Raw genomic sequence first — 17,023 nt, forward strand, 5'->3', positions numbered from 1 at the left:
CTTCACCCTCTCAGAGGTGAAATCTCCTCAAGTCGCCACTATGGATTACGTATAACCGACAGGTAGCTTTATATTTATATATATATAAATAGATAAAACATGTCGAGGCAGCGATGCAGCGTTGGAGAAAAGTGTCGACTTGGTAAGTTATAAAAACTCTTCACTAAGTATTAGATAATGTTCGTACCGAGCAAAGTTTTTTAACCTATTGTGCAAAACGCATGGATCGCATTATAATCCATTCGGTAACAAGCTATTTTGGACGTGTGATACTTAAAGGTAGTCTACAGTGGTTCTTCTCTGACGTACTGCCTCGTAGTTATCTAAATTATTAATTAAAATCTAAATTATAACTGGTTTAGTTGCTTCTTGGGTAGATAGTAATCCAACTATCTAGTCATCTATCCAACTAGATAGTAATCCAACTTTTTAGGCGAGTTTGGCTGTAGTCTCTCATTGACTTGGCATTCTGAAACAGTCATTGTGCTTTACTGCTGTTGCAGAATCATAATCTCCATAGTTTTTATGTTACCTTAAAACATTTTTTTTTATGTTTATGTGAAATTTGTTTTGCCTGTTGCAATTTTACCCCCAAATAATCAAATGCATCTAAGACACAAAACTGCAGTTGGGCAAGATTTATGATACTGTCTGATAACCCTTAAAAGTGATGCCTTTGTAGTTTGTATACATAAATGAATGTACTGCATTACTTCCTGTGGGATGGGAAATATTAGTCATCAGATGTTTCCATGCACAGCTGAACTTTATGAGCCTCGGCATTCACAGACTGACTAAAGCAGAAAGCCTATTTGCAATTATGCAGCATACTCGATTCTCAGCATTCAGGCCACAGCACTGAGATAAAAAACCAACATCACCACAAGCTGACGTTACATACATGCAACAACACAACCACAAGGAACCTATAGTGTATGTCTGTTCATCGGTCAGTACAGTTTCTTTTTAAGTACCTGACATGGCCCTGCTCTCATAACTGCTATTCTACGAGAATCTGCAATACAAGCACAGCTTGCATACACTTTTTTCTTCCCCTCCCAGGTGTTTTGTCTTGACTTTGTGCTGCCTCAAAGAAAGCAAAGCTAATCTGCCTCAACTGTTCCATCAGCACTTTCCACAACAGATGTAAGACATAATAAACAAACAGGGGAAACTATACCAATAACAATGATGGGTATTACCCCTATACCCCTACACTATCCCTGCATCCCAACATATAGACAGTGCAGGTAGTGTACAAGCCACACAGTGAGGCAGCAGATACAATGTTAACGTGCGACAGAGATGTGGCGTCACTGTGGCCAGAGCTCTCATATTGTGTCCTCAGCTGGCACCAACAGCAGGGGAGTATTCACTTTCACACAAGGACAGTGGACTACACAGCACACCATGACTTGACTTGATAAAAAAGCTGAAATGTGAGGCTTTCCTTTGGATGGGAAGTGGTGATGACTGGAGAGAGAGATGATAGAGTTTAAGTATCCCCCCTTTTTCAAAGATGCATTTCAGATCTGAATGCTCGCGGTGTGACCGAAGCAATGTGAAAGTCACTCAAAACTGTGGAAAGAGGGGAGAGAAAAGGGAATGAGAACAAAGGCAAAGACAAATGTAACAGAGGACTTGCTGACTGAAAAGGAAGGGGGAGAAAGCTACACCAGACTACATTTTGTTTCAAGTGTTGAAAAGAACAATTGTAAGACAGATTTTTGGGCACAATAATGACTGATTGTAATGCTGAAAAGGCAATGGAATTGATAACGAACCATCATTACTGTAGTGGCGATGATGGATTTTTATCTCCAAGCTGATGATACGAGGAGATTCATATTTATTATAAGGAGAGAATTTTGGCTCCACTGCATGAGATTGCTTTTCTTTAGTTAATTAGATTGATGGGTCTGTCGCTATGTGCGCTGAGACTCCATTCAGACCGAATAAACCCCATGTCACATAATAACGGGTAAAAGAAGAACAAAAGAGGGAATAATAAGAGGCACAACAATGAAATGCTTCAAGGCATTTTTCATCTACACTGTACAGCCGTTGTAACTTTTATCCATTTATCCACCCACACAACAGCACCACACAACTCAGCCTAGACTCACCCTTTAAGTTGGTAGAAAATTGCTTTTACTGTAGAATAATCTGTGTGAGCCTGACTGTTAATTTTGTTTCCCCTCCCTCTTTTTATTTCTATATACTCCTCCAGGTTTCTAATCACTTTCACCTTTTCTCTCTCTCATTTTTTCTGTTTCAATTGTCACTTTTCTCATCTGGTCATGTTCCCTCTCCCTGGCTCCTAGGTTGGGGGTTCTAATCTTTCTGTCCATGAACTAACCAATCTGTCACACCACAAACTATTTCCTCATTCTCTTCAGCTATCCTCTGTCTTCCCTTCTCCACTCCTGTCATGTCTGTATCCATGAGGAACCCGCCCCAGCGTCGGCGATCTCTGGGTCCTGTCTCACCCAAACGCATCTACAGAAACCTGTCCGTCAGACTGAGAGGTGGAGAGTCATCTGTTGGCGGCGATACGGACACACCCAAACACCACAGCAAGTCTGCAGACACTGTAAGATATTTTGGTGTGATTCGGAAGAGAAGTTTGGGTTTCTTGGTTACTGGGTTTCTTTTTTAAATTATGAGATCTTATTTTGACATTACATGCTGACTTTGTGCCACTATGAATTCATCATCTCAGGCGAGACTGCTGCTCTGATTTATGATTTCATTTATGTACCCCGGTGTGTCCTTTGCCTCTTCCTTTGGATAGCACCTCCCTTCCCTCTACATGAAAAAATAAATCTCTATCTCGCTTTAAACCCTTCTTCCTCTGTCTCTGTCCCCCACCTACTCAACCCCTTTTGGCCCTGCACCCTGTCCCCTGCTCCCCATTAGTACAAGACCCTGTGGGAGGCAGTGGAAAATGAAGACACTTTGGCCGTACAAAGCCTGCTCTCCAGAGACCACACCAACCATGGAGGAGGAAGCATGTGGGAGAGAGGAGAAAAGAAAGAAATGGACTGGGAGAGAGCGAGGGAGAGGGGGGTGAACAGGGTGAGCGATCAGGGCCTGGTCCCCCTGGACGTGGCCGCCCTTACCCATAATTCTCCTCTGCTACATGTGTTGACAAAGGCTGGGGCCAGACATAATCCTGTTTGTAAGTTTGCATTCTTTAAAATATCACATAATAACAAGATTTCTGTTGGGAGCAGATGGTTTTAAAATGCTTCAAGGTTAAATATATTCATCATTATACAACACAAGATTGTGCCCATAAAGACAAAATTATTTAATGGAAGAATAAATAATCAAGTCAGAAAAATCAACTTCAATGCAAATCATTTTCAGAATCCATCCTCTCTCTTGCTATCTCAATCTTACTCAGTGTGCCGACCAGCAGAGTGGGCACTTAAGCTGGATGCTCTGGTGGCACTGGCGGGCAAACGGGTGGAGGAGAGGAAGAAGGAGTTGTTGAGGAAGGCGGGGGCAGGGCCTCAGGCCCAGGCTGATGTCCACAGACACATCCGCCTCTGGAGCCTCAGGCTGCAACTGTACTGCCGGATGAGACAGAACTTCCATAACACAGGTCAGTGGTTAGGTCAGTTTGTGGCATTTCTCGAAATCCAGCTTGGGACACAAATCACAGGCCTGTTTTCTTTCATTCCTGACTTTCTAGAAATTCTGGTATTTTTTCCTGTCCTCTTCAAAATCAATCTGAACAAGGCAGAAGTACTTTTTTGTCCAACTCTCCTCTACGAAGCCCCTCCATCACTGCTGGCAAGACCACAGTGATCAGGTATTCAGCCCAACTTCTTGCTTAAGTTTTACTGATTTGCTGTCTGGACTCCTAGCTGGCCTCTTGATAGTCTCCCTCCAGCCCCTTTCACCTCATCCAAATTCAACAGACTTGTCATCAACCTTCCCAAAATCTCCCTTGCTCTACACACTGTCCACCGGCTCACAGTGGCTGCTTGTATCGAATTAAAAACTTTGGTGCTTGGGTGTGTGGATTAAACAACCAGAATACCTCCAAAGGCTTTGGTGCAGCCTGTGTTCTGCAATATTGGGCCTCTTAGCTTTGTTTTCCCTGCACTAACCTGCTCTACATTGGTTCATACTCAATTTTTTGTTGAATGATGTGATGATTTCCCCCCTATATTTTCTTTAATTGTTCTGTATTAATGTCTCTTTTTAGCTCTCACTTTAAGCACCTCCAGGTCTCTTCTCTTTTGTGATCACAATGCTATTTAAGGGCAATAAGGCCCCGGCTCTTATTCCCGGTACATTGAAGATTGTTAGCAAAATGCTTCAAATGTGAAATAGAATTGTGTTTTTGTCTGAGGTTTATGACTTAATCTATTTAGTACAGATCATATTCCATTTGAACCAATGCAGAAGTTCATCTTTATAGTGATAGGGATGAAGTTACTGTCATGATGATTTGGTGATAGTTTGTAGGGAAACTGTTCAGTGGCTCTATTCATATGAACGCAAATCATTGTGCAGGATCAGCTCTCAGAGAGCAGGTAGAGATTAGTCCTGGGGCTATGCAGAGCTCCAGGCAGCAGAACCACTAAATTTTACTAACAACCATGGCTGGTTAGGTTGAGGACCAAGATAACAAGGTTCTTGTTGAAATGCAAAACTGACTTGTCATACTTATGGTTATTCACTGGGAGTTGGCAAAGCATGATAGCTGTTTTGATATGCAACAATTAAGGGACAGCTCACCCAAAATCAAAATACATATTGTCAGGTGTCAGATTTTTTGTTTTCAAATAAGAAATAAAAAGACATATTTTAAAAAGATTTTTTTTTATTTTCTTCATTCTTTATGTATGAGGTGTCATGTACTATCAGAACAGTAAGTATGCTCATTTTGATCACTGGTGTGTCTAAATGTTTCACCTAGAGCTCCCTGGGCCTCCCAGTAATGTGTCCATACTGGTGACCAGCACATCATCTCTGTTCGTGGCAATCAAAGAGCCAGAAGGTCACACCACGGGTCTCATCACCCGCTACAGAGGTAGGTGGTGAATAAGACTATATTATTTTTTATGGATGGATGGATGGATGGATGGATAGATAGATAGAAAGATAGATAGATAAAGGAATAATATGATATAATCAAGGTCTCACACACCATTTAGGCTGATCAGTATAAAAGCCTTTTATTTATGGATGTAATTTAGCCTCTCTGTTTTTGCTGCTTAGTTTAGCAGCTATGTACATGTCATACTTTGCAGCCAAGGGTAGATTAAGCCCAGGTACAGCAAGTTCCCCGAAACTGTAAACACTCAAATCCGTAGTTCTGCCCTATGGGGGCTTTGAGTAAAGCCAGAGAATAATCTGTCAGTGAGATTGTTTTGTGTTCACAGTGGAATGGAGCACCTCAGCCAGCTTCAAACGCATCCTTGGCTCAGCCCAAGTTACAGAGACCAAGAATCCATCCCATAGTATTAAGGGACTCACAGCAGTAAGTCATCCTGTACCTACTCTACTAGTGGACTAGTAGCTCATATTGCTACTGCAAACACACACATACACATACCTTAGATCTAAACCTACGCACAGACTCTGTGTTTTACTCCTAAATCATCATCTTCTTCTCTCCTATATCTTTGCCCTAGAATTGATGATTCAGATTGTTAATGCATGGTGATAATTTGGCGGTCTGGTGCTTCTCCAAATACAGGGAGTGCATTACTTTGTAAGAGTGAGCGCCTTCAATGTGAAAGGATGGGGCCTGCCTCAGTGCTCCACTCCAGCCAGCGCTGCCCCCTCCAGTGAGTATACTGAACTGCAAACTTTGATGAATGTCGACTTAGTTCTTTGAGAAGGCTCCATTCTTTTTCTCTCTGTGCCCAAGTAATGAAATCTCTCGGCTGACATCAAGCTTGATGTGAAAGAAGTGGAGTCCACTCAAGCCTGGTAGATTAATGAATTATTAAAACCTGGAAAATTAAAGATGTCACTGTATGCACTGAGTTTGAATTTAGCTCAGTAGTTGCTGTTACTTTCTACTTTATGTTGTGCAATGACTGCAGAAATTGCCACACAGTGTCTTTGAAATGGAGAACATGTTGCAGGGTCAGTTGGGTAACACAATGTAAGTTGTAAATCAATTTTAATCTAACTTAAAAGGAGGCATAGTTTCAGTAGCTCAGACTGAATCAGCAGTGAAACTTTCAGAGCACACAGATGGTCTCTCATGCAGGCGCTCTCACCTCCTAATCAGAAACTGGGGGAAAGCAGCACTCAGGCCTCGCCAGCAAATGAGTTCTTGATTTCCCTTAATTGCATAAAAATGAGAGTGATGATTTGTTTCTCTTTTTCTTCCTGTGCAGGTTGGAGAGAGTGCGTTGGTGTGAAGTCACAGTTCAGAAATCATGATGGCCTTGTGAAGAAATTGCTGGAAGATGCCAGAGAACCACATTACAGAGGATTCTGCATAGGTAACACTGGCTCTATATGTCACTTGTGTGTCCTTATATATGCATATTTACTATTAAATGCATTGAAGCAAAGTCAAAATGTTTTTCTATTAACATCTATTCCTGTACTTTTAACCCCTGGAAATCATTGTACCTTTGGTGGTTACTTCATATTCCAAAAAATCTGATAATGAAAACTAATCTTGCATAAAGCCTCCTTTCAGAATCAAAGCATTGTGTTCTTTTTTTCAACCCCAACCAATTTCTAATCAGAATTGCTTTTATTTTTGAAGGCGTACAATAGTGTTGACCTTTTTTCCGTGTACCTTTGAAGTGTCAGACAAGGAAATGAACAATGACGACATTGCAACATATTTTTAAATGATTTTTTGTAAGCACCTACTAAGCTCACTCTACAGTTTGTTTTCCTACATAACATGATTTTATATTAGCAGCATGTACTGCATGTGTCAGCTCTTTTTACCACCAATTCAACTATCTTGTGCATGCACAGTGAATATATTTTGGCAGCAAAGTGATTCTCATCCTGGCTGATCCTCCTCTCCTTCGCTCTACAGAGAGCTCGAAGCCCCAGAGTCCCAGCAAGCGTCTGTCTGTGTCTCGAGGCATCAAACAACTGTTCCAGTCCGCCACCAAGTTTGTTCGTCTCCTACAGAGGTAGCGCTCCATCTGTCTTACCTGTCCCACTGTGCCTTGAGGGTACAGGGAGTAACAGATTAAATGTGATGCGATTACACCGGTGTAGGCTGCAAGTCCAAACTTGTTTTTGTTACAGTTATTGAAAAAGAACAGTAGTCGCATTAAAGCTACTGAAGCCTCAAGATCAGTGAGGAGGTCTTTTGAACAGGATGCAGTTTGAAATCATTCAATTGTAGAAAGTGGCATGTGGCTGTTCAAGGCTTCTTGCTGCCCCAGGTGTTCAGTGGACCACACCAAGGAAATTAATTACACAAACCAAAATTATAGTAGACCAGGAAACATACAATATATTTTAAATACATGTATTTTCTGATCATGCTGTTATTACTGTCAGCTGTACTATTATATGTAATACTGTACTATAATTTTGGTTTGTGTAATTAATTTCCTTGGTTTTTAGGGAGGATGTTTTGTAAGTTGAGGAAATTCTCTGATCTCTCTCAGTTGATGGCAATTTTAAAGTTTTATCATTTTCGTGTCAAGCTTGACTTTAGTAAAAAAAGAAAGTAGTCTGACAGAGCAAAGGTCAGTTATACCATTTTTCCACTGTTGAATTTAGTTGTTCTAGAATTAAAATATCTTATAATCTTTTATTCATGATAATTTGATCTTAAAAGTATGATTTTGTTTTGTATTTGTGCACAGATTTATATATTGCCTTGTATTTTTCATCGTCTTTTATTGTTGTTATTGTGCCTTTTTTTGCCACTGACTAATTTGTACAGCTTTCTGGTTGTTTTTAAACATGCCACATAGAATAATATATATATCATATAAAATATATATTATAAAAATAAACTTGATTTGATTTTTTTCTGTATTCTCTCTTTGTTTGGTCTGTCTCATGTTGATCTCATTAGGGGTGTGTACTTGGCTACTGTGTTCTACCACAAGGAAAACATCCTGGTGACTGCTGAAGATCAGATCCCACTGGTGGAGATCCAGTGCTGCTCCACCTCCATCACCCAGGACTTTCTTTGGTTTGCCAAGGTGAAGCACATGCACACGTTATTCAACATACATGCTGTTGGTAACTCATCCATATGAAACATCCAAAACATGTGAAGTCAGGTAGCTGTTTTCCAAGCACACACAAATCCTCCATTGTTATTTATTGATTCTACAAATTTTAACTATTCAGTCGGAAGGCAATGGAACTTTCTGTGTGAAATTCTGTTTAAAATTAAATGTCATTTTTTCCCCCTTTAGTTGTCCTGTGCATGGCAACAAGTGCCCTGGCTTCAGCAGGCCCTTTTCACGGCTCATTCGTCCCCCTCCTCCCTCCTTCAGAACAGGCACAACATTTTAAGAGCTGTTTCCCAGCTGCAGGTAGGAAGTTAAGCAGCTTACCCTGCATGATAAGAAGCAGCAAAATGGGTTAATTACTATTTTAATTACCTCCTACTCCTCCTACCCTTCTTACTGGTGCCTCGTTTCCCTATCTCATGCTACAAACCTGTTCCCCAAGAACCTGTGTTTCACTGCATTAATCCCTAATATCCTCATATTTATTCATCCTCATGTTTCTCTTTTAATTCTCCACCCTTCTCTGCCTTCAGTCCTCCCTGGGAACAGTGGACCTGGGCCAGGTGTACTATGAGCCTCTGAAAGACCGGCAGGGCAATGTCTTACTAGTGACTCTGAAGGAGTTCCCAAACCCTCCCAGGTGAGAAAGAGTCTTTTGTCACTTTCTGTTATTTTCTGTCAGATATTTTTTCTTCCCCCACCCAACAAAGACCTCACAGCCTCAAAGAAAGCTCTAACCCTGTTTTCTCTTTGAAGAACATTTTCCAACTCACCACTCAGCTGCTCAAAGTCACATCCCAAACATTTTAAAAATGTCAGTCAGTCACCCAGATCAGAATCTTCCTTTCCACATGGAAGATACAAGCCCTAATCAGGCATCAGGCAGGGTTTTCAGCATTTCCAGCCTGTATATTGATTGTTGGTGTAATACCGGCTGTGTTATACTAATATGAATAAACCAAACTGAGCATTTCATTGGTTGTTCCATGTGGTTGCATTTCATTTTCACCGACCCAAGCCATCCTGACCCTCCGCTTCACTGGACACCCCTCGCCCGCCTGGAAAAAAACCGCAGCAGAACTCCTTTGCTTCCAGAGCCCACTGCCATGGACATGCTGTATGAGCAGCTCAAGGTGAACCTGGGTTTGTGTTTGTGTGAAAGAGAGACGCATAGAAAAAGTACGTGAGCAGCAGCTATGTGCAACAGAATGCAGTGCATAATGATTGAGTGTATTGACTTTCCTGAATTGATTATTGGGCTTTGTTTTTCTCCTCTGTGCAACTCAAATAGCCCTGAAAACACAGTGGAATTCATCTAACAAGCCTGAACCTAATTATCTAAGACGCTGCAAATTAAAGGCATCTAAACATCGCTTCCTATAAATATCTTAAAACCCCCATTATTGTTTCTCCCTGTTCTCCAGGAGAAACTTTCCTTCCACAGACACAGTATTCAGTGGGCACAGTCGGGTCTGTACGTGGGCATCCTGAAACTGTGCAGCTCAGTGGAACAGATCAGGGTCCTGGTGCCACAGAGGCTGCCCAATCTGCTGTGCCACACACGGGTCCGACACAATGCCCACGTTTCTAGGTAACACCGTTTGAACATGTGACATACTGAGCCAACATGTGACACACCATGCCAGTTCTCCATATTGTAGCTCAACAACAAATCATACATGCATTTTCCAAAGCATACCATGCCACACTTGCTGCTTTCTTGGTGTTGTAGAGAGATGATATTTCAAACGCAGTAGTTCCTACCATTACAAAGGGGTGCTGTTTGGCAGCCAACCATCAACTTTTGAATGTTGGACCACAAGTCTTCACCAACAAGCTGCCCCTTCTTGCAACTTAAATCAGCCAAAAAAACGACAAAATATTCTTTGCATGAACATTAAGTATATGCAGTTCTTAGTTAATGGGCCACAACATGCAACAAAGCTGCTCACATGGAGGGTTTTTGCACCTTTGAGGTCTCTACTTCTTTGTCACAATGTTTTGCTAACTGTGTTGTCGTTGTGACAGAGAGGAGTGGGCGTGGCTTCAGAGTCATGTTTACACCACAACCAATGGCAGTGTTCAGAACCTTTTGAGTGGCGAGGACGAGAGCTTGATGGAGAGCAGCGGTCTGGTGGAGTTCGTCAGGTCTCTGAGGGTTGCAGTCACACATCTCTTGACAAAGCTTAACATCCCCCTCTACAGGGTAAAACTGGTTTAAGTCACCTAGAACTTCTCCTTTCTGTGCTATTATTGTTAAGAAAGGATAAGACATGACAACGTTCAGCTGAACATATAGCATCCAACAGATCTTCATAACATTTGGTCATATTTTTTGTCGGTGACAGGCTTATCAGTATGGTGTGTACACCCGTGAGCTGGTGCAGTTCGGAGACAAGCTGTCCATGTTGCTGCTGCTGCCTCCCAGTGAGGACTTCAGCTCCAGCTACTGGCCTCTGGTGGGTACCAAGGAGCCTGGGCTCACCATGCCCCTGCAGATCTTTGAGCTGGGTAAGTGTAGATCTACACTTGCACATGCATCCATGCATATGGGATCTCTCTCATAATAGTACTACTGTGTTTTTTCAAGCAGCACTGAGAGAGCAGGGCCACAAAAAGAGGAGCTAGACAATGCCACAAGCAAGCGTAAACACAAAAATATGTTATTCATACTGTTACATGTTCATCTCTTACCAAGAACAACATTGTGTCCAGGAGCCCTTTTTAAGTTAAAGGAACAGTGCATCCTAAAATCAAAAATACATATTTCTCCTCTTACCTGCTATTTATGCACATAGATAGTTTTTTGATGTGAGCTGTGAGTTTTGGAGATATCATTTTAAAAATCCCTTTCCAGAAACCATGACCTGGTTATTTAAGATAATCCACAGACCTTGTTGTGAGCTGTTTCATGGAGGAACTATTTTCTATCTACCGTATAACACCTGACAGCCTTGGCACCGAGGCTCGTGACAGCACAGGATGTACACATTAATGGCGTCCTCCTCGGCTGAGCTGTAAAGTTAGCTAGCTCAGTGAAGTTAGGTGAGCTAGCAGCTAGCTATGAACTAATCTGGTTTAATTAGTTTGCTCCCTTCCTCATCCTGCATAACAAAGTTGATGGGTGTAGTTTGTTTGAAAGAAATTAGTTCCATCATTAAACTGCTCACAATACGTCTGTGAGTTTAGTGAGATTATCTTGAGTAACTAGGTCATGATTTCTAGAAAGAGATGGATTTTTTTTTGGTGCTTTGAGCACTGCAAGCCTAATGCTATCTAGGTCCATTATATTTGAGAGAAAGCAAACATCTCCAAACTGGGGTGAACTGTCCCTTTAGGAAAAAACGCTAGCATCACATAAGAACAAAGTGACAGAAGCATACACCTCGTCAAGATCAATAAATGTGTCTTATCTTCAAAGGAACTAAAGGAAAGTTTTTTACGCCCAACAAAACCAATGAAATGCATTTCAACCTGAACCAATTAGGTTTAAAGCTAAGGTGCAGTATCTGATCTTTTGGTCTTTTGAAGACGACTCACCTTTATTGTTTTTTTCTTTCCTCATTAGTCCTTTGATCCTTCTTTTCATTTACACTTTAGGATTTGTTTTGACTCTAATTCTCACGCTAAAGGTGTGATAAAGTGCACTAATGAGTTCCCAGGCTCTGTCTCTCGGCTTTGATGCAGTGATTGCTTTTTCTCCCAATCTATCTTATAACTAGTTCACTTCTGGACGTATGAAAGGGACTTCCTGGCCCAGTACTGTCAGGGCTGGGTGAGGCTGGAGCTGGACACTCATCTGGCCCAACAGGCTCTGCGGGAGGCGCTGGACACCAAGGAGGTGCAGGAGGCCCGAGAGCGTCTCAACTACATCACTGAGCTTTCTCATGTAAGACCATGAGAGCAGAAACAAAAGAAAAGCTGAAACATACCTTTTATTCATCTCTCCTTCTGTAATAAATATGGGTTTAATAATGAAAATGAATAAGAAATTAAGGCTTTCACTTGGATTCATCCGTCAGTGTATATGATTAAATGTGATTTCGGTTTAACTAAGTCAGCCGTTTCTTTGTTGCCATTTATTTTCCTGTTCCTTCAGCGTCTGGATGTGGTCTGGAGGGACGCCCGCTGGATTATGGACTGTCTGCAGTGTGTTCGGTCCAAGCAGTGGGTGGGGGCCGTGCCTCTAGGCCTGGTGATGGGAGGAGACCCGCCGGCACGTCCTGATGGTGAGGACGAGGAGGAGGAGAGTTTGACTGCCAGGCTGACGTGGCCGCATCGGATACAAGCACAGAGACAAGCACAGAGACAAGCCATTTCAGGTGGGTGAGGGTGTAAATAAGCATGGATCAAACTACATTTTAGTACTGATTTCAGAAAGAGGCCGCCAAGTTAATAAATTTAGTTAAAATCATAAATACAGCATGTATGCTCCTTAGTAACCTATTCAATCATATTGCAGGTTTATTTTATGCAAGTACACATTCTTTAAATCCACAACATTCATTTATAATTCTTGTCAACATCCAATTTTCCATAGGTATTAAACACAAGGAGATATTGTATTCTATGTATGAAACAATGCATTAGTAATGCAGTATACAATTTCCCATTTGAAATTGCTGTTATAACTTATAATACCATCTTGGGATGGGATCACACGAGCTGCAACACCTGTCAACATCCATGTTCCAATCCATGAGTACTCAGTACTCCCCTTGCTCAAGGTGAACCTGGGTTTGTGTTGAAAAGAGACGCATAGAAAAAGTACATGAGCAGCAGCTACGTTCAACAGAATGCAGTGTATAATGATTGAGTGTATTGACTTTCCTGAATTGATTATTGGGCTTTGTTTTTCTCCTCTGTGCAACTCAAATAACCCTGAAAACACAGTGGAATTAATTTAGCTAGCCTAAACCTAATTATCTAACTTTTTTTCTTTTTGAAATGAGACGCTCCAAATTAAAGACAGCTAAACATCACTTCCTATAAATATCTTACAACCCCAATATTGTTTCTCTCTGCTCTCCAGGAGAAACTTTCCTTCCGCAGACACAACATGCAGTGGGCACAATCACAATCTTGGGATGGGATCACACCAGCTGTGACACCTGTCGTCATCCATGTTCCGATCAATACTATACGAGTACTCAGTACTCCCCTTGCTCGGACCACACCCATATACGAATTTGCCCTTCATTTGATCTCAACTACGAACCTGTAACGTGTAGTGATTGTATCTTATTTGGTTGTGATTCTATCGGCGTGACAAAATCTGTCTGTTGTCAGTGTTTGACAGTGATCCGCAGCTTAAAACGAATATGGGCCAGGGGCATAAAGTGGGGGACCAATGCCCCCTTTCCTACTCCCTTGCTCCCTGTTACCAGTGCTCTTGTGCAGACCACTTCCATTTTCAAACTCAGACAGATATTGATCTAAACTACACACCTTTGAAGTTTCGTGACTGCATCTTGCACAGTTGTGATGCTATGATGCTGACAAAAATCTGTCCACAGACCAACAGACAGGCATATATATACTTGGCAAAGTACTCAAAACCACTTCTGTGTTAGTTCCCGCTATATTAGGTGTCTCCAGGGCAACGTTTTGCCATGATGACACACACACACAGACTCGCAAAGTGAAAACATTACCAGCTGACATTGCCACAGATGCTTTGAGTGCTTTGAGTAAAATGCTAATGTCAGTGTGCTAACATGCAATAATTACAATTACTACTTAGCTAACATGTTGATGATTAGCAGGTATAATTTTTACCATCTTCATAACCCTTGTTGAGCCTGTTAACTGCAACACTGAATTACTGTGACTTGAATGCTGCCATAACTTTTTTTTTTGGTAAAAGCAGGACATTCACATATCAGCATATTTTATTTTTACTTTGACTACAGCAACATTAGAGCTCAAAGAAAGAAAGACAAATAACAAAAAATTCAAAAACAAAAACAGAACAAAACCACACACTATAAGAGAAAGCAAAAGAAAAAAGAGATAGGAAAAACGGAAAAGGTTATTGAAATACTCAATAAATTATTTCCATTAATAGAGAGACCATCAGAATTTTGTTTTGTCCAAGCTTTGAAAAAACGTCACGTTATTCAACTGGACTGTAAATGAGGGTTGAAGATTTGAATTTGTTTTTCGGTCTTCCCTTTCAGACTGTCCAGTCAGCGGGACGCCACCAAATGTTGTCACCGCCGAGGTCTCACCTCCAGCGGGGATAATGGATGTTCAGGAAGAGGCCGCGTTGATGTTGACGGAGGGCGTTGCAAAGGGAGGATACCCTGTAGACATCGCCGCCCAGTCGACCATAGACTTGACGAGCATTGGCCAGTCAGAATTAGGATGCCCAAGCGCTTTAATCGAACCTGGACTAGAGCCTGCTGCTGATGCACAGCTGCAAATGAGCTACACAGTTCTGGACACACAGGAGTCTTACAGCGAGGAGCAGGACTTCCCTTCCATTACCGAGGTGATCCAGCCAATGGAGATGGCAGAGTTGGTGGACATCCTGCCCACACTGAGTCTTATTGAGGAGGAGACCCCTAGCGGCCCGTCCACACCATCAGTAATGGAAATGCTAGAGAGCTTTGGACTAGGGATTAGTGAAAACAACACCGTCTTCGACTTAGAGAGTTCAAACTTAAACAGCGGAGCCGGCTGTCTGTCACAACCCAACCGAAACTATGCCAGCAGCAGCAGCAGCATCAGCAGCATGAGAGAGACGCACTGTGAGAACACTGTTTTACAAGAACAGGACATGTCTGCCTGTCACGCCGTAGTGAACGACACAGGTGGTGACGTGCCTGTTTTGAGCCGGGAGTTTCCCCCAGAGGCTCAGCAGGTTCCCAGCAAGGGGGCGTGCTTTCTGGTGAGAAACCAGGTGGAGTGGGACAGACCCTCTAACAGTTCATCCTGATATTGACTCAAGTTTGAGCCTACTTCAAACTTGTACCAATTAAAGGATAACTACCGTTTTTTACAACCTGGACCTTATTTCTAGCAAAATATATGGTCATTTACTCACCCAGATAACTTTGGTGTCATTTGAAGTTGTTTGGATGAAATTAGATCCGGTGTAGCGCCGATATAGCCATATAATGCGAGTGACGGGGCACCGAAGTGCAGCCTTTATGAGCATTATCTGCCACGAAACTAGTTCATTTCACCAATATTTTGTTATGATACGCTAGCGCTATTCCCCTCTGAGTCCGGGCTCGTGTATTGTCAACATCCGGGGTCTGTAGGTTGCCCTACTACCTCTGACCTGGAGGATGTCGTCTCTGAGCTGCGCCCGCACCCACGACAGCCCGGCTTGTTTACCTGTAGCTGCTACTGCTAGTTTGACCCCGGATGTTGATAACAGACGAGCCGGACTCAGAGGGGAATAGCACTAGCGTATCATGACAAAATATTCGTGAAATGAACTAGTTTCGTGGCAGATAATGCGTTATATAGAGGCTGTGTGTCGATGCCCCGTCATTCGCATTATATGGATATATCGGCGCTACGCTGGATCTAATTTCGTCCGAACGACTCCAAATGACACCAAAGTTATCTGGGTGAGTGAATGACCATATATTTTGCTAGAAATAAGGTCCAGGTTGTAAAAAACGGTAGTTATACTTTAAGCAGTAGATTTATAAGCAGGACTTTGAAATTTCCCTCAATTGCTGACTGTCCATCAGTGTCCACCTGTCTCGTTAATGAGAACTGTTATGGAAGGAAGATTCAAGTGACGTCTAGTTATATCTTTATCTAACACATCCTTAAAGCTGACGTTATAATGGCTATGGGAAATGAAAAAAGACACCATAACTACACTTTTTTATGTTGTTTGCACAATTCTGGGCCTGTAGTTTATCTTTTGTAAGGTTCGGTCCATTAGAGCTTCACGTGTGGAAAATCTAAGCTTAGTTTGTAGTTTTTATGACTTTAAAGTCCATCACTCACTACAGCCTGAAGCAACATTACTGCTTGTTGGAGGTGGCAAACAAACATTTTAATGCATATAGTTCAGTAAAATGGAAATGTTAATGTACAGTTGAAAAGCTGGTATACTGTATGTGCAATTGAATACTTGTGTAGTATTTCTGGTTTACCTTTGTGCACTTTTGGCATTCCTAAACAAAACTATAGCAAGATTTATAATCCAGTTGATAATACATTTACTGCTGTCTTTCTGCAAATTATGATAATCAAGTTCTGATAATGAGAGAAAAAACCTGATTTGGACATGAAATGAAGTCAAAATGTGTGTGCTGTAAAACAACCAAACTCAAGATGTCAGTCCACAGTTTGTTCTTCAGTTATTTTCACTAAAAATTGCAAATTCAAAGGCAGGTTTTCAAAAGTATACTTAATTCTTTGTCTGGAATTACATTTCTTGGTTGCACACAGCACACAATATTCTCTGGGTCTTAATTTGTTCAAATGCACACACTCGTGTCAGTTATTTTTAGCTTTGGAAGAGATTTGGCCTTGCATTCTTGCTTCTGTATTTACTTTGTCTTTACCTCCTTCTGTACAGCATCCAGTCAACCAGAGATCGAGATGACAAAAAAGACAAATGAAATGATTACATAAAAATCTGCTATAGTTTCGTTCCAGCAGCAATGAAGTGATGTACTCTAGGCAGGCTGAAAATACAAAGTTAAACACAGTTAAATAGAAGAGAATATAATGGAATAGCTTTTTCTTGCAGCTCAGTGCCTTTCAGTTGCATCTTGCATTTCCATAGTTCATATTATAAGTGAGGTATTATATGTGGTCAAATAAATACTTATGTGGGTTAAGTT

At 41.6% G+C, this 17,023-nt stretch overlaps 1 protein-coding gene across 2 annotated transcripts; it reads left to right on the forward strand.

The window, feature by feature from the left end:
• Positions 1-15,208, forward strand: LOC311267476 (ankyrin repeat and fibronectin type-III domain-containing protein 1). 2 transcript variants are annotated; one of them, XM_084370561.1, is made up of 19 exons: positions 1-62; positions 2,325-2,593; positions 2,920-3,181; positions 3,410-3,610; positions 4,937-5,050; positions 5,403-5,500; positions 5,720-5,810; positions 6,372-6,479; positions 7,037-7,136; positions 8,039-8,168; positions 8,388-8,507; positions 8,738-8,844; positions 9,223-9,337; positions 9,629-9,795; positions 10,233-10,410; positions 10,553-10,715; positions 11,927-12,093; positions 12,304-12,526; positions 14,384-15,208. In XM_084370561.1, exons 2-19 carry the CDS (start codon positions 2,432-2,434, stop codon positions 15,142-15,144), a joined length of 3,267 nt encoding a protein of 1,088 aa, XP_084226687.1. In that variant the 5' UTR covers positions 1-62; positions 2,325-2,431; the 3' UTR covers positions 15,145-15,208. The 2 variants fall into 2 exon arrangements, with proteins under 2 accessions (XP_084226687.1, XP_084226686.1); XM_084370560.1 differs by having other exon boundaries at positions 58-142; positions 2,231-2,593.
• Positions 15,209-17,023: the final 1,815 nt, after the last annotated feature.

Source organism: Pagrus pagrus (genome assembly GCF_965226575.1).
Source record: "Pagrus pagrus genome assembly, chromosome: 13".
Lineage (NCBI taxonomy): Eukaryota > Metazoa > Chordata > Actinopteri > Spariformes > Sparidae > Pagrus > Pagrus pagrus.

Bases quoted from the DNA above. Each gene is read 5' to 3' on its own strand.
- LOC311267476 (XM_084370561.1), top strand. From the start codon at position 2,432: ATGTCTGTATCCATGAGGAACCCGCCCCAGCGTCGGCGATCTCTGGGT. The intron at 5,501-5,719 runs GTAAGTCATCCT...CTCCAAATACAG, and splicing joins GTATTAAGGGACTCACAGCA to GGAGTGCATTACTTTGTAAG. The intron at 9,796-10,232 runs GTAACACCGTTT...TCGTTGTGACAG, and splicing joins CACAATGCCCACGTTTCTAG to AGAGGAGTGGGCGTGGCTTC.